This window comes from Heterocephalus glaber, unplaced genomic scaffold, assembly GCF_053883595.1.
Source record: "Heterocephalus glaber isolate CG9 unplaced genomic scaffold, H.glaber_assembly_v1.0 deba00000281, whole genome shotgun sequence".
NCBI lineage: Eukaryota > Metazoa > Chordata > Mammalia > Rodentia > Bathyergidae > Heterocephalus > Heterocephalus glaber.
The window spans coordinates 33,801,889-33,819,148 of NW_028258139.1; the positions used below are offsets into that span (position 1 = coordinate 33,801,889).

The 17,260-nt window shown below is 41.8% G+C and overlaps 2 protein-coding genes across 4 annotated transcripts; one reads left to right on the top strand and one right to left on the bottom strand.

Moving 5' to 3' along the window:
• Nucleotides 1-1,054: 1,054 nt before the first annotated feature.
• Nucleotides 1,055-6,019, bottom strand: LOC147830273 (uncharacterized). The gene is made up of 2 exons (XM_087188344.1): nucleotides 5,723-6,019; nucleotides 1,055-2,158 (listed from the first exon to the last, which is right to left on the bottom strand). The coding sequence occupies exons 1-2, from the start codon at nucleotides 6,017-6,019 to the stop codon at nucleotides 2,150-2,152; spliced, it is 306 nt and encodes a 101-aa protein (XP_087044470.1). The 3' UTR covers nucleotides 1,055-2,149.
• Nucleotides 6,018-16,679, top strand: Cox18 (cytochrome c oxidase assembly factor COX18). Of its 3 annotated transcripts, none has more exons than XM_087188341.1 (6): nucleotides 6,018-6,311; nucleotides 7,709-7,807; nucleotides 9,288-9,453; nucleotides 9,959-10,080; nucleotides 12,234-12,341; nucleotides 14,392-16,679. In XM_087188341.1, exons 1-6 carry the CDS (start codon nucleotides 6,018-6,020, stop codon nucleotides 14,563-14,565), a joined length of 963 nt encoding a protein of 320 aa, XP_087044467.1. In that variant the 3' UTR covers nucleotides 14,566-16,679. The 3 variants fall into 3 exon arrangements, with proteins under 3 accessions (XP_087044467.1, XP_087044462.1, XP_087044468.1); XM_087188342.1 differs by having other exon boundaries at nucleotides 6,173-6,311; nucleotides 7,705-7,807; XM_087188336.1 differs by lacking the exon at nucleotides 9,959-10,080 and having other exon boundaries at nucleotides 14,392-14,710.
• Nucleotides 16,680-17,260: the final 581 nt, after the last annotated feature.

Consider the following 17,260-nt stretch of genomic DNA (forward strand, 5'->3'; position numbering starts at 1 on the left):
CCCCCCCCCCTTTTAAAGTATGTGATATTTGTATATGTAGACTACAGGATGTATTTATTTTCTCTCGTTTTAAAAAATCATTCAATTTTGAGAAATAATATTTGGGTTAGTTCAAACTTTAAATCTCAAAATATAGTATCCCAATGATTGTACAATCTATTTATACCAACCATTCCATTTGAGATCATTTTATTTACCAATTCCAACAAAATCCCCATTTCATGCCTTCTCAACATACACTTAAACGTAACTGAGCCACGTATGGTGGCACAAGTTTGTAATCCCAGGCCAAGGCAGAAAGATCTCTACAAGTTCAATGCCAGCCTGAACTACATAATAAAACCCTGTTTCCAAAAAACTATAACTGATTTTGAAATTTCTCCTAATTCCCAGTACTGTAAAGTAAAATCATTTTTATTTTGAGTAAATGAAATATTTTTGATAAGACTCACTTTGTTCTCTGTGGAAACAAAAGGTATATAGAATGTTACCGCTGTTTTATTGATAACAAAAAATAGTCTTTTGTCTTGATCCAGATTATTTACATATTTCATAAAAATTATTTTTCAACACTATATTCTCTTTTCTTTTTCTTTTCTTTTTTTTGCGGGGGGGGTACCAGGGGTCGAACTCAGGACCTTGTGCTTGCTAGGCAGGCAGAGTGCCACTGAGCTAAATCCCTGGACCTATACTCTCTTTTAAAACAGGACAGGTTAAAACTGAGAAACTCAAGATCACAAAACTTAACTGATTCAACATCCTCTAATTGATTTGATCTACTTTCACTTTAATGTTTTTTGTAAACACTCATTCACACAACATCTAGTATCTCAGAACATCAAAATATGCCAGAACTGGGGCCGGGGATTTAGCTCAGTGGTTTCGCCACCTGCTGCGTAAGCGCAAGGGCCAAATGCCACAACTATTTTTTTTTTTTTTTGGTACTGGGGATCGAACTCCGGTCCTTGCACTTGCGCAGCAGGCGGCGAAACCACTGAGCTAAATCCCCGGCCCTCTGCCAGAACTATTTTTTATATAAGAAATTTTAGAATCAGAATTAATGTTGGGTATATTTAGGTTATACTGGGTAAATTCTTTATGCTCCTGAAGTACACATCTTGGTGATAAGTGCTTGCTCATAAAAAATTTCCACTGTAGCATTGATACACTTCCTTTATAATGTGATGAGTGTAGGACTAATGAAGGTGTTAAGACTTCTACCTTGAAAAGAATTTACACTTTTAAAAAAAGCAAACTTTGCATGTTCAATACTAGGAAATCATTAAGATGACATAAGAAGATGATTTTTAATATAAAGGGAGAACACCTAATTCTGTATTAGATAACTTTAGCTTTGAAAAATAGTGCTTTAAAAAAATAGAAAAAGATGGCTGGACATGGTAGTGCCTACCTGTAATCCCAGCGCTTGGGAGGCTAAGGCAGGAAGATTGCTATGAGTTTGAGGCCAGCCTGGTCTACACATTGAGTTCAAGGTCAGCTTTAGCTGTACTGTGGGATTCTGCCTCAAAAAAGAAACCTAAGTGATTAAGTGATTAATTGTTCATAAAAATAATTTACAAGGCTTTTTTTGGGGGGTGGGGATACAAGGTCTGTATAGTTCAGGCTGGTCTTGAACTTAAGTTTTTTTGACAACCATTTCAGAAGACATATTTGGGAAATGTAAAATCTAAAATGACCGTACATAGTAATATATATTCAAATTTTGAGCACTTTAGTTGAGTCTGCTGTAACAAAAATACTGACTGGATGGTGTAAATTTATTTCTGTTCTGAAAGCTGTGATATCCAGTATCAGCATTGTTGCCTGTTCAGTTCCTGATGAGAGCCTTGTTCCTGGTTTCCAGGTGCTTGTCTGTTTCTTCATACAGGGCAGAGACATCTCTTGGGTTACAAGGACACTAATCCAGTTCATGGAAGCTGCACCTTTATAACCTAATTACCTTTCAAAGACCTTACATCTAAATACTATCATTCTGGGAATTGGGGTTTCATCATACAATTTTGTTGTTCTTTGGTTTTTTGAGACAGGGTCTTGCCATGTAGTTCCGGCTGGTCTTTTTATATAGCCCAGGCTGGCGTGGAACTCTCATGATCCTTCGCCTCCCGAGTGCTGGGGTTACAGGCATGCATCACCACACCTGGTTTAACATACAAATTTTGAAAGAGCACATTCAGTCCATTGCAAACTTCATTCCTGTGTTCAGCACCATGATAGTTATGAACAGGTTCAAAGACTGCAGAAAGGAAATGCAATCTAAATTCTTCTTAATTTATAATACGGCTACATCCTAGTAAACAAATTGAAAAATGCCCTTTAAGAGCCCGGCAAGCAGGGTGGTGCATATCTGTAATCTCAGCACTTCTGGATGCCTGCACAATTTAGTCACTTAGACCCCATCTCAACAAAACAAGCTGAGAGGGCTGGGAATTTAGCTTAGTGTTTCTGCCACCTGCCCTACAAGCACAAAGACCCAAGTTCGATCCCTGGTACCAAAAAAAAACTGAGGATGTAGCTCAGTACCAAGGCCCAGAGTACCAGACACACACACAAGGAAAAAAACATTTAATACATCTACCAAACATCATAGTTCAGCAACAGCACTGTACAGCTTTATTCAGGAATGGGGAGTTTTGCCTTGTGCTGGGCTTGGAGCCTGGGGCCTTGGTGTGCTTTACCTCTGAGCCAGGTTACTTTGGGAGCTCTGGGTTGCTGCTAGCCAAGGAATAATTCCGGGGATGGTTTCTACTGAATGGGTATCACTTTGACACCATCCTAAAAACTAAGCCGAGTGCCAGGGATTTAGCTCTGGTTCTGGCGCCTACCATGCAAGCACAAGGTCCCAAGTTCAATCCCCAGTACCAAACAAAAACTAAGTTGAACCATTCTGTATATTGTCACTGTTTGTAAGGAACTCAGTTTGTGATGTAACTAAAAGATAAGAATAAGCTAATTATAAGTGCTGATTTTTAAAAAATGTTTTATAAGCCAGGCATTTGGCATGTGCCTGTTACCCCAGCATTCAAGAGGCTGATGCAGGAGGATCACTGTGAGTTCAGGCCAGGCTGGGATACCCAGTGAGTTCAAGGCCAGACTGATGTACATAGTGAGACTCTGTCTCAAGGAAAAAAAAAAAATTGTGTTGCACAAGTTCATCTGCAAACTATTAGGGTTGAAAATGATTTATATTTGCCTGCTCAAATATTTATATGAACACTTTATATTGTACTGACTCAAAAGATACAAGATCTCAATGTCGGATGACCAGTACATAGACATTCGTGATAACATTTTTTTTTTGGTACCAGGGATCTAACTTGGGACCTTGCACTCGTGAGGCAGGCGGGGAACCACTGAGCTAAATCCCTGGCCCATGATAACACTTTTTTGTATTGGGCTCTAACTTAAGGTACTTCCAACATTATCTAACTAGTAGATAACAAGTTCTGATCATCCCACCATATGAGGAGAAATGTGTTTATACCCAAACCAGTTGTGGTGATGCATGCTTGTAATCTCACTCCTTGGAAGGCTGAGGCAGGAGGATCACAGTGAGTTTGAGGCCAGCCTGAACTACATAGCAAGACAAAAAAAAAAGTATACCCATATGTGCGAAAGCAGCATTAGTTGAGTTTTACACATTTTACTCAGGTCATAATTTGAGACCTAAAGGATACCTTTCTAAAGGGGAATGTAATAGCGCCCGCAGTGTATAACAGAAGGTCAACAATGGACCCATGCCAAACAAGGAAGCCCAGGCTTGGCTGATGACAGCTCCACAGAATGACATGTTTGGGATTTAAAGAAGAGCTTGAAAACTTTTGGTTTATATTTTATGAGCAACAAGTGCATAATGTGAACTTTAAAAATATGTAGCAAAGGAAGGGACAAGAAAAAAAGTGAAAATAGAAAAAAATGGAAACAAAGCTTTTGTACATAGGGGAGGGGGGTTAGGGGTAATGCGATAAAATAAAATTTATTATATATATATCAAAAACGTTTTGGTTTAACCATAAATATGAATTAGTATTTTATTTTTGCTGTACTGGGGTTGAACTCGGTCTTGTGTATGCAAGGCCAGTGGTCTTATCACTGACCTATATCCCTGAGCTGTAAATACGAATGTTTAGTTTGAGGGCTTATTTTTGTTTTTAGTTGTAGGTTGGTCTTGAACTCACTGTGTAGCCCTGTCTGGACTAAAACTCACTGTGGTCCTTCTGTCTCAGCCTCCTGAGTACTGGGATTACAGGCAGGCGCCACCATGCCCAGCTTTGGTTTTTAAACAGCTTTCCTCTCTGCTGGATATTAAGGTCAGAATCCAATCCAGTGGTGGGAAACCTATGGCATGTGTGCCTTAGAGGGCTGCGATCATTGAAAGCTCTAAAAGGTTTGCCAACACTGGTCTAGGCTAAATGCTACTTTAAAAGGGCCAAATCTTTACAGAGAATGCAGAAGCACAGAATTCACTTCCTACATACTTTCCTATACAGTTTTTGGGCAAAGAAATTTCTGTTTAAAATTGAATTCTTAGCTGGGCATGGTGGCACATGTCCGTCATCCCAACATGTGGGAGGCTGAGGCAGGAGGATTGCTGAGAGTGCAGGGCCAGCCTGGGCTACAAAGTGAGGTGACACCCTGTCAAAAAACAAACAAATGAATTCTCCTTTCTACTTTTAAGTCAGTGGACAATAGCAATTAGGTTGTTTGATTTTTGAGACGGTCTCGCTCTATAGTTCAGGCTGGCCTTGAACTCGCTGTGTAGCCCAGGCTGGCCTCAAACTCCTGGCAACACTCCTACCTCAGCCTCCTGCTGAGATTACAGGCGTGAGCCACCATGCCCAGCTCGTTGTCTTTATTATTATTATTTTTTTTTTTTGCCACACCGGGGATCGAACTTAGTACCTTGTGCTTGCAGCACCACTGAGCTAAATCCCCGGCCCTGGCTGTCTTTTTAACAAAGAATATATAGTAGATTGGCAGGTTGTTTTCTTTTAGAAAAAGCTTTCCATAGCATATATGTGGTGTTTATGTAATTTAAAATTAAAGTACGGATTTATCTGGATTTTGTTTTTGGCATGTTTGTTTTTGAACTGCTATTGGAGAGTTCCTTTAGAAATAGCTCGCCAAACAAAAGTATTCCAGCTCCTTGCCGAACAAAGAATTGGATGAGAGAAGCCAAAAATGGTGCCAAACGCTTATTTGAAAAGTGAGGGGTAAATGGGTATGGGAGAAACCAGCTCTGCAGCAAAAACTTGGGCCGAAAAATAGAAAATGTAACGGCAAAAATAAAAGTACACCGCCAGTGCAGAGGAACTCACACTAGTGAGCCCTGGTGTTGGTCTTCTATGCCTTCTCATTTTGAGACCCAGTCTCCCCAAGTTGCCCAGGTTTTCCTTCCCTTCCATACCTTCTTTCTGGCACTGAGGACTGAACCAAGGGCCTTGCACATGTTAAGCAAGCACTCCACCAGAGCTACAGCCCCAGTCTTAACCTTATTACTATTTTTTGGATTTTTGAAATGGGTCTCTGGCCAGGCTGGCCTTTAACTCGTACGATCCTCCTGCCTCAGCCTTCCAAGTGCTGGGATTACAGACGTGAGCCCACACCTGGTCCTATCATTACTTAATGTAGGATTCTGGCTACATATATAATTAAATACAAAAACATCAAAGTTGTAGATGCTAACCCACGCTGATCGACATACAGAAAGACGTAGAGCAGCCGTGCTGAGGCCCGAGTCGTACACGTAGCCAGGCACCAGCTGAGCCGGCGCGAACCCGGGTCTACCCCACCAGGATCTCGGGAGGACTCGGCAGGCCTCTCCGCGCACGCTCTCAGCGAAGACGACCCGCCCAGCAGCCCGAGCAGGCGGCCACGCGGAGGGGCGGGGCTTTCCTGTCTGCGCGTCACCGCACCGCGACGCACACGTCCCGGCTTGCGCGGGGCGGGGGGCGGGCTGTGCGGATCGCGTGAGGCCCTGGCTCGGAGCGGCAGTCGACATGCTGTGCTACCTCCGCGGTCCGTGGCGTTGGCCACTGCCTGCCCTGTCGCTCCGGGCCCAGCGTCCCGCGCTTCCGTGGTGGGCGGTGGCCGCAGGCCCCTCAGCGGCCGCGGGCGGCTGGTACGAAGCGCTGGCCGCATCGGCGCCGGTGCGCGCGGCGGAGGGGGCGCTGCTAGGCGCGCACGCCGCCCTGGGCCTGCCCTGGTGGGGCAGCATCGTGCTCGCCGCCGCCGGCCTGCGCGGCAGTGTCACGCTGCCCCTGGCCATCTACCAGCACCGCGTCCTGGCCAAGGTGAGCGGGCGGCCGGCGTCCGCCCCGGGCGTGCGCTGGGCACGGACCCTGCCCTTCCTCGGCGGGGACTCGGCGGGCTCGGGTGGGGAAACCTGTGTCCTGTTACCGTCTACGACAGACAGTTCCCCGCCAGTGTTGCCCCGAGGTACCCCGCCGGACTTCCATACTGGACCATGAGCAGGACTGGTGGCGCGAGCTTGTAACCTCAGCACTCCGGGACGCTAGGCCGGGCGACTTGGAAATTTAGCGAGATCCTGTCTCAGAAAAACAAAACCAGCTATCAGTTTGCAGCCTTGGTATTTTTTGTTTTTGTTTTTTGGTCCCGGGGATCGAACTCGGGTTCTTGCGCTTGCGAGGCAGGTGGTCTCGCCATGCAGTTCAGTCAGGCTGGCCTTGAACTCACTGTGTAGTCCACGGTAGCCTCGAACTCGAGGCCATCCTCCTCCCTCAGGCTCCCGAGTACCGGGAAGATAGCCGTGTGCCACCACTTCCAGCTAAACTTGATTTCTTACTCAGAACCTTTTCCTGTCACCTGCAATCCTATGTCTGCTTAGAGGTGGTCGCCGACTTTTTTTTTTTTTCCGGTACCGGGCCTTGAACCCGTGGCTTTCACACTGAGCTGCATTTTCATCCCTTTTTCTTGAGATACAATCTCAAGTCACATGGGCTGGAACTTGTGATCCTCCTTTCTCAGTTTCCCAGTGTGCTGTGATTACAAGCTGAGCCATCACCACGCCCTCTATTAAATTTGGGGGTGAAGGGCCTCGTTTCCTTTTTTTGTAGTTTCAGTGTGGCAATACTTTACTTGCCTATTTTAACTATATTTGTGTATATTGAAGAGCAAAGGTTAAAGCGATTTGAAAACAAGGACAATAAAGAGTTTTTCAAATGTTAGGATTTCAGAAAGCGAGGCCTTCATATTTTCAAAATCATTGTCATTTTTAAAAATGGAGGAATACAACAGGAAAGAAATCCGTTAGCATGAAGGCAGAAAGATTTAGCACAGGGCAGGAAAAAATGAAATTTTTATTTTTTGTTGGATTTTTTTTTGATATTTTTATTTTTGGTTCAGTGGCTGTCACAGCATAAGAAAGCATAAGAATGTTATTTTCTCCATTTATGGTACTGGGAAATCTAGGGAGAGAACAGTAAAGCTCAGGATGCAGCTTTCATTTAATCTTTATAACTCCATGGAGTAGGTGTTGCCATACATATCTGATCCTCCTGCCTCAGCCTCCCTAGTGCTGGGATTACAGGCATGTGTCATACCCAGTTTAAAATTTCTTGACATGATAAGCCACATTTTTAAGTGAGCTGGGAGAATAAGAGACTAAAATTATATGTAGTTGTGGAATAAAAATCCTTTATGTGCTCATAAATTCTTTTTCTTTAGCTAGGTGGAAAATTTGCAACCAGAAATAAAAAACATTGCCAAGAGTCTTAACCAAGAAGTTGCAGTTTGTGCTCGACAGTTGGGGTGGTCCAAAAGAGTTACCAGTTAAGTAATTTTATGCAAAAATGGAGATGTTCTGTATGTTGTAGATTTGGCAAGAAATTTGTTCCTTTACTCTTTCATTGCATATTATGCTACTAAAGCACAATAGTTTTACATATTGGGCTGAAAGAAAAGAAATAGAAGCAAAGATAAGAACTTGTTCCTGTTCTGTGGCTTTTGTGGTACTAGGCATTGAACCCAGTGCCTTTTGCATGCGGGGCAAGTGTTCTGCTGAGCAACATCCCCACCCCTAGGAAACTTTTCTTTTTTTCTTTCTTCTGTTTTTAAGGAAACTTGATTTTGATACAAGGTTTCAGTAAGCTGCTTAGTTTAGCTTCAGATTTGCAATTCTGCCTCAGCCTTTTTGGAGTATCTAGAATTACAGGCATGTGCCACCATGCCCTTCTTTGAGATTGCATGTAGCTCATTTGCCTAGACTATTCTCAAACTTTTATTTTGAGACAGGGTCTCGCTGTGTAGTTCAGGCTGGCCTTGAATTCACTTTGTAGCCCAGGTTGGCCTCAAATTCATGGCGATTATCCTGACTCAGCCTCCTAGGTGTTGGGATTACAGGCATGTGCTACCACACCCAGCAGTCTCAAACTTCTGAGCTCAAGTGATCATTCTGCCTTTGCCTGCTAACTACAGAGACTACCACATCCAGCACTGTTCCTGTATTTGACGGACTCCAACCCACTGCACAAGAAAGAGTTGTAATCAAGTGATGGTGGCAGTGGATAAAGTACCTTATGACGTTAAAAGCTATCCATATATATCACTACACAGGTGGCCAGATTTTGAGGAAGGCACATCTGAGGGCTGGCTTCCTGCCTGTTGCCTTAAAGGGCAAAACAGTTTGTTAGATCATATGCTTCCAGAGGTGTGCTGATGTGGAAGTCTGATCTGTTGGAGACCTAAATTCATTCAGGGACCAGAATATGCAGGTGTCTCTAGAGAAGTAACAGGAAGTAAGCTGGGAAGAATAGAAGGGCCTATAGTGTATACTGTCTTAATTCACTACACTCTAATTTGGTTAAATACAGCAGAACTAGGTGATTGCCTGCTTGCCTTGTACAAAATGCATCATGTAAGATAGTTAAAGGTAAGACTGAACGCTTGATCTTTGAGACTAAAGACAAGAATAGAAGTAACTAATGTGGTAAACAGATTGGAAAGTGTAGACCATTTTGATGGTGCAAGAGAGCATACACGCTGGTGTGTGTTCCAGGACAGAAATGCATTGCTACAAAAAATACAGGAAGAGGTTTAGTGCTCAAGTTTGGCGAGCTTGCAGAGATTAGAGTGCAGTATGCTTTCAGGTAGTGACTGATAGCAGTTGTAGTCAATAGCATGGCAGTGGTGATAGTTCCCCCGGTAAAACCTAGCTGGCCAGCAGGAGTCTGTTTGTGCTGTGTGGATGAAGCACTACTGGTAGTTAAATGAAATTTTCTCATTTCCTTTTTTTCCTTTTCCCTCAATCTAGGCTTACTTATCTAAAGAATATGAGAAGGCTTGTTTCAGAGCTGTATGTTCGGGATAACTGTCACCCTTTCAAAGCCACTGTGTTGATCTGGATTCAACTTCCAATGTGGATCTTCATGTCTATTGCCCTCCGGAATTTGAGTACAGGGGCCACACATTCAGAAGGTAACTATTGTGGAAGTCTTCTCCAAAATGAGGTCTCCAAGATTGTTATACTTCAGGGAAGAAAAAAATAATCATAGTTTCTTTCTGTTTTTTGTAGGGGTGTTTTGAGACAGGGTCTCACTATGTAGCCCAGGCTGGCCTTGAATGCGTGGTAATCCTGCTTCAGCCTCCCAAGGGCTGGGATTACAGGCATGCACCACTATGCCCGGCTTCATGGTTTCTATAATTGGTATCTTCCTTTAAAGGCATAGAATTTGTGCTCACTTAGGCAGCACATACACTAAAAAAGGGTATAGAATTTAAAATCTTAAGTGTAAAATGATTAGCTGTATTGAGAAAAACATCTTGTGGGTTTTTTTGGGAGGGTATCTATATGAACAAAAATAACTTGAATAAAACCAATGCAGATGTTCAGTGCAAGGGACGCCTTATAGGAATTGCTTATTTTTTTTTATGCTTGTGCTGTTTTGGGAATTCTATTTTATTTATAAAACTGTTTCATCAGGTTTTTCTGTTCAGGAACAGTTAGCCACGGGTGGAGTTCTCTGGTTTCCTGATCTCACTGCATTGGATTCTACTTGGATTCTGCCCGTCTCTGTGGGTGTTGTCAATTTATTGATAGTGGAGGTCAGTGGTTTGAAATGAAATTTGTTTTTTGTTTGCAATACCGGGGATCAAACTCAGGACCTTGCGCTTGCCAGGAACCCGCAGCCCTTTGAAATGAAATTTGTTTGTTTTGTTTGGTGCTGGGGATTGAAACCAGGGTGATACATTTGCCAGGCAAACACTACCACTGAGCTACATCCCTAACCCTCCGTTTTTTTTGTTGTTGTTATTGCTGTTCTGGCCTCATACACATATATTTGAGTTGGTGGTATAATTCAGACTCCTGGATTCTGGCCTTCAATCAGCCCTGATCTAGGCCTGTACCTTAAACACTCTGTGTCTCAGAATTCTCATAATTAAGAAATGAGCACTGACTTCCAAAGAGACTACCAGAATTTCTTTCAGCTCTAAAGTTACATTATTTTAATATGCACATCCCCCTGTACTGGGGATTGAACCCAGGACCTTTGCACTGAACTAGATGCCCAGCCCTTTTCTAATGTTTTTGTTTGTGTGTTTTGGTACCAGGGATTGAACTCAAGACCTTGTGCTTGCCAGGCAGGTGCCATGCCGCTGAGCTAAATCCCCGGCTGGCCCTGTAATGTATTACTTTGTGGCAGATCTGACTAAACTGCTAAATTGTCTGGGCTGGGCTGGAATTTGCAATCCTGCTCAGCCTCTCAGGGTGCCAGCCACCGTGCCTGGCTAAAACATTTAGTCTAATTGCTTTTGGTAAAGATAGTAATTCAGATCCCTGATCCATCCAGCTTTATTCCGATACTAGAGTGGTATTTTACGATTATGTTTATTAGTGTATGAATAGTCATACCTCTTTGCTATTTTCTTGCTAAGTGACCTTAGAAAAGTTACTGAGTGTCTATAAATGAAGTAGAGAAATCCATGCATAAAGTATAACTTCTCAGTCACCTCTTACCCATGCTGCTGCTTGCTCAACATTTTAAGAAAAACAAACCTGTAATTCAATAAAGCACTGTTCTCAGACTGCATAGACGTTGCACTGACCTGGAAGAAATTTTAGAAATTATTTACCTCAGTTGAAATCTCACAGACCTCCTGTCCATCAGTCCTGTTTGGGAAATGTATTGTGTTCCTTGGTTTTTTTTATGTGTACCATATTTTTTCAGATGTGGAAAATGAGAATGATAGATCTAAGGTCTTGGATGAAAGTGTCTTACGGAAGGACTGGACCTTAATTCTAAATGTGTTTCCCAGGCATGCCTGACACAGCCTCTGAATGTGGCTGGCGTTCTATGGATCACTGGTAGAAAAGAACCAAGTGATAAGCATGGTCAGGACGAATGGCTGTCAGCACTCTCATCTTTTCCTCTGCCCTCTCATGACTGGTGACTGATAGTGTATGTCAGGCATTTTTGTAAACAAATCAGATGAGTTAACTCATTTTATTCTTAGAATAACCCCATGAGATGCAGAGATATAGGAATATTGTTACCCCATTTTAAGGAGGGGAAAGTGTGGCGCAGAAAAGTTAAAATTGCATGAGGTCATATAGCCACTAACAGTGTAGGATGCCTTCACATCTTGGCTCTGGAGTTGTGATCTAAACATCTGATTAACGAGTCACAGCTGCTTTTCCTTTACTCTCTGCAGCCAGATTGCAAATCTTGGTTTTTTGCTGGGCTTAGTAGCACATGCATATAATCCCTGCACTTGGGAGGCTGAGGCAGGAGGATCACTGATCAGGTTCCAGGCTAGCCTGGGCTACATAATGAGACAGAGTCTGGGTATGGAGTTCAGTCTGTCCTGAGCCCACTGTGTAGCCCATACTGGCCTTGAATCAGGGCAATCCTTCTGCCTTAGCCTCCCGAGTGCTGGGATTATAGGCATGTGCTTCAGTGCCTGGTTTAAGTTTTATTTAAAGATGAATCAAATCACTCACACAAATTCATCAGTATTTTACTTATTATTTGTCTATTTTTTTCCCATGCTGGGGATTGAACTTAGGGCCTTGTGGGTGTTAGGTGAATGCGGTACCACTGAATGACAGCTCAGTCCTATGTATTTGTTTGTTTGTTCTTATTTTTATTAAAGTATAGGTGGGAACCGGTCTAAAAAATCAACTTGTATCTTAAAGTTTGTCTAATTTAATATGAATTTTAATGATCTTTATGTGTGTGTGTATTGTACCCCTTCAGATTTTTGCTCTACAAAGACATGGAATGTCCCGTTTTCAGATGTACATCACGTACTTTGTCCGTGCTGTGTCAGTACTGATGATTCCAATTGCTGCAACTGTACCTTCAGTGAGTAACACTGTGTGGTTGGTAGCATGTGCTCAGTCCTCTGTCATGAGCTTTGACTGCCTGTCTCATTGAGCGTCCTTGACGGCTGTATCCTTTACTTCTTTCGAAATTCTGAGAGAACTAATCTGTCTGTCACCAAGTGACGCTTAATCTTGCAAAATACCTTGCACAGTACTATGTAGTATTTGCCCTATTTGATTGGTACATTGACCTTTTTCTTCCTGTGTAGCCTGGACCAAGGAATTTAGTATTAAAAAAGAAACAAAGCTTTGTGTTAGCCCGTATGAGTTCATGTGATGTAATCTTATAGTGCTGTGAGACAGGTGCAGTTGTCCTTATTTATACCTAATTCAAATTTGGACAAAAATAGAGCAAAGAATGGTTGGTTCTGTTTGCAATTATTGCAGTTTGTTACATATTGCCTGCAGATTCATTAGAAGTTATTATGAAGGGAGGAATTGTCTCAGGTGCATCTCCATCTTTATTCACAGCACATAGACCATTAAGTAGAATTTAGTTATTGCCAGGTGTGGCACACACCTGTGATCCCAGCACTCGGGAGGCTGAGGCAGGAGGATTGCTGAGAGTTCAAGGGCAGCCTAGGCTACATAGTGAACTCAAGGATAGTCTGAAGTATAGAGCAAGAACCTGTCACCGGGGTTGGGGGGCGGCGCTGGGTGAAAAATAAAGAAATGGAAGAAGAGAAAGAGGTTAGAATTAAGCCTGGAGAACAAAGGAAGATCATGCAAACTTTGGGAAACTGATGAACAAGACAAGGATAGAAGGAAAAAATAAAAAGAATAGAACATCACAACAACAGAAAAATTAGAATCCATATTCACACTCATTTAAAAATAAGAACAAACAAAAAACAAAACCAGAAAGAGGAAAAAAAAGAATGCAGGAAAAAAATTGCCTACTTCAAGGCATGTCTCTTCTATCTGTGGTAGATAATGTGGGTAGACAGAGTCCAAATCTAAGTTGACTGATCTCAGAAAACCAACCGTAGCTATACAGCAGGGTAATGGATAATCCCAGGGAGCCTGCACCTTTAGTTTCACTGAAGATCACACTGGTTTTTAGCTGTGAGGCTGTAACCAGATTTGTTCAGCCTGCAACAGTCCACATGCCTCCTCCTGGCCTGAACTCAGCTCCTGACCTCCTGCCAACCTGAACTTGGGAACCTTAATGGGAGCCACTAGATGGAGTCAGCCTATAGCTGTTCTGCGTTCTGAGCTCAGTTGGCTCTACTCCATGGGGACATCTGAACCTGAATAACTCCCCAGCCACTGCTGTCCACCATGTCCACTGCTCTGTTCCACTTTGCATTTCTGTGTGGAGGCCTCTGGGGTGGCCAGTAGTCAGTGTGCATCTCCCCCTCCCATGCAGTGAGTCTAGGCTCAGGAGAAAACACCGCTTGTCACCTCCTTTCTTTTGTTGAAGTCTTTCTTTTCACTCGCCCTGTGGACTTTAGTTCTCACTTTAGATCCTTGCTGGGTCACAAGGACCCACTTTCCTCCTTTTCTTCCTCACATTGCTATATTTCAGTGTCTGGAAACCAAATCTCAGAGAGGCTAGTTCTCTGCTGCCCACTACTCTGCCATCTTCTGGAAGTTAAGATAGATACTATTATTAATACTGTTTAAAATAAATGTCAAAAAAAAAAGTGTCTTCATCTGTGAAATAGATACTCTAATGCCTGTGAAAATTAATGAAATAACATCAAGTGCCTGTTACAGTACTTTTTACATAATGGTAGTATCATAAAATACCCTGTAATGGTGAAACAGTACAGATTCACTTTATTTCTGGGGAGAAACAGTGCCAGTTACAACTGAAGAAACACAGATGAAATAAAATAGGGCCAATAGTGTTTTCTGTAAGGGTTGGATTCAAAGTGAGTTACTGATCTAAAAAACATCTAAGAATCTAAGACACCTAAGTTTGTTCTCTCAGACACAATAAAGCCAGAGTTCTGTTTTGGGGGTGGCTGTCTATCCCTGGACTTAGGTGTTCTTGAAGCACTAACATTCATATCCTCTCTTTTTAGTCAATTGCTCTCTACTGGTTTTGCTCCAGCCTCATGGGCCTTGCACAGAACTTGCTGCTACGTTCTCCACGATTTCGCCAACTTTGCCGAATACCATCAACCAAGTCAGATTCAGATACTCCTTATAAAGACCTCTTTGCTGCCTTTTATGCCAAGTTCATATTAAGAAAATGACATAACTTCCAGTAACTTTGAAACAATTGCAGGTGTCACTACCTGTATGTATTTAGATTTAGAAATGCAGATATTGTTTAATTTGCTTTGCTTTAAAATCACAAACTCTGAAGATTATGGGTTATAATGTAAGCCTGATATATTTGACTGTTAAAATCTTTTAAGTGGTAGAAATGTAATATGTCTTATTGTAAAAGAGTATAACAATGGAACCAAAGTGTTGTCCCTGTTAAGAAAATTACGACTTGTTAGAGTTGCCAGAACTTTGGTGAATGAGGTCAGAAACTCATGTCAAATTGTACTAAAAAGTCTCACTCATTACAGTTTTGTAAAGGAAGAGGATCATTGAGGTGATTCTTAATATTTTGAATGGGGTAGGGAGGGTTATAGATCTGTTTTAGTACCTGATAAACAGTTGAGTGTGGTTTTCTCTTCAGAAAATTTGAGGGCTCACACTCTGAGGACCTTCATTGATTCCCCTGAAGGTCTTCTGGTGACTCTGAGGTAGGGAAATCGCATGGAGCATGCATTGAGGTTAACCCAGTGTGTGGCTGGAATAAAAGCCTTGAAATCCATGCAGTAGAGTAGTCTATGCACACAACTCCCTAATGTAAGCATCATCTTCCGGCCCTGGTCTGTCTTGCTCCCAATCTGACTCTAGGGACTTCCCTGAGAGAAAGGATTAGTTCTACAAAAGAAGGTCCTCTCTTCTCAGTCTTCCGCCCCTCATGCTCAGAAAGTCTCTTTCTGTTTTACTTAAATCTACAATCCCAGTTGAGAACGATAAATTAAAAAACCATTTTGATCCCGATTGATTTATACCAAAGGATCTATAAGGCCTGGTCAATGTCTTCCCCCCACTAGAAAAAAAAATTCCAAATGTTATCAATCAGCTAGTTTAAAGAAGCACTTTCCTCTGCATGGCTTGCCTAGTTCTCCCAACACTTCAGTTGCTTTGTTATAATGTGAACATGAGATAATGACATAGCTGTCCCAAAGAATGAATAACAAAAAGAACATATTTTCTCATGTACCATTGACTACACTACCTTTTGACTGCTCACTTCTCATCTGAGTGCTGCAAGGTAGCCTTGCCTTTAACCACCTTGTCCTGTACTGCTGATTTGTCTTACAAACTGAGGACTTCTGGGCATTTTGGAACAAAAGCATTGATGAAAAGACCTGAAATAAAAATAAATGTCCCAAAAGAGTAACCACTCTTACTGAATTATCCTGAGACAGCAAAAAGAATTTATATCCTTAAAGATCTGTGCTAGATTTCCAAAGGTCCAAGAATTTTATTAAAACGTTGCTACGGAAAATGCTCAGTATTTTTACCCTCATTTTAAGATTTCACAGGCATGTTTTTGTCTCTTTGAATCCCTGAGCAGGTGATTATATTTTGATTGGGGGGAAAAGGAGTACTTAGTTGAGAATTGGAAAGGCAATATTTTATCTGCTTTAGCTTTGATTTTTGGCTTCTGGGCAAATTATAGCTTTTCAGAATGATTTGAAAATGGAAGACAACCAGCCTGACATACAAACAACTTAGGTTATGACCAGAATTTTAGTTTTAACTTATAAACAAAGTCTTGAGTTACAACCCGAATGCCAGCTGGTTGTGCTTCCAAATGGTCTCAGATGCAGTTTTCTTTTTCCAGTACCAAGGATCAAACTCAGGACCTTGTGGTTGCCAGGGAGGATCAGTGCCATTGAGCTACATCCCCAGCTCAGATAACAGATTTAACCCTTAAAGAGTTCTAGAATGAACTTCACAACCTTTCTTGTGTGGGGTTGAGAAATCCTGGGCCAATGTCTCTCTAAGATCTGCCTGTATACAGGAGAGAGACTTTGAATGAAAGCTGTGTGGAGGAGCCTGAGCCTTCAATTGACTGACTTTGAGTTATAACCAGCCCATGAAACGCATTGAGTTCCTAAGTCAGGGATCCACTGTACATTTATTTGCTCACAGCTGCATTTCTGTGTGTTCTCTCTTTTGTACAAACAATTTGAGAAATGTAACCCAGTTCTAACTTCAAGCTTCCTGGAAATTCTGTGAATGATGGATTTGTCTGAGAGTGGGAGTAATATAAAACCGTATCTATGAGACAAAATTTACAGCTTCTTATTATATGCTATGTAAAATTTATCTCATGGGTTGCTACAAATGAGAAATTATTCTAATATGTTATAGAAGTTAGTTGAGCTTATAAATATTTCAAATACAAGTATTCTATTTTGAGTTCCAAATAAAAAATGGAGTTTCCACTTAATATTATAGTCATAACCATACACAGATTTTAAAATAAAATAATCTAATCATTTATCTTTATCTCACTTCACATTCAAAGCCTTAAGAGATGAATTTTGGAACTTATTCTTTTTTTTCTCTTTGACAAGGTAGTATTTTACTTAAAATATAGGTGATTTTCAGGGCCGGGGATTTAGCTCTGGTTCCACCACCTGCCTTGCAAGAGCAAGGTCCCGAGTTCGATCCCCGATACCAAACATACATATATATATATAGATAAATAGATAGTTCATTTTCATTTATAAATTTCATATTTGCAAACTCCCCTCACTAAAATTTCAATATCCATGGTTCTTGTTATCATTAGCAGACCAGCCTATGAACGGGTAGAACAACAATTTAAATCACCCTTTGCATACATTTCCATCTGAAATCCAGCAGGAT

Coding starts and splice junctions, on each gene's coding strand:
- LOC147830273 (XM_087188344.1), bottom strand. CDS start 6,019: ATGTCGACTGCCGCTCCGAGCCAGGGCCTCACGCGATCCGCACAGCCC.
- Cox18 (XM_087188341.1), top strand. CDS start 6,018: ATGCTGTGCTACCTCCGCGGTCCGTGGCGTTGGCCACTGCCTGCCCTG. Junction 6,312..7,708: donor AGCACCGCGTCCTGGCCAAG/GTGAGCGGGCGG, acceptor TTCTTTAGCTAG/GTGGAAAATTTGCAACCAGA. Junction 7,808..9,287: donor GGTGGTCCAAAAGAGTTACC/AGTTAAGTAATT, acceptor TTCCCTCAATCT/AGGCTTACTTATCTAAAGAA.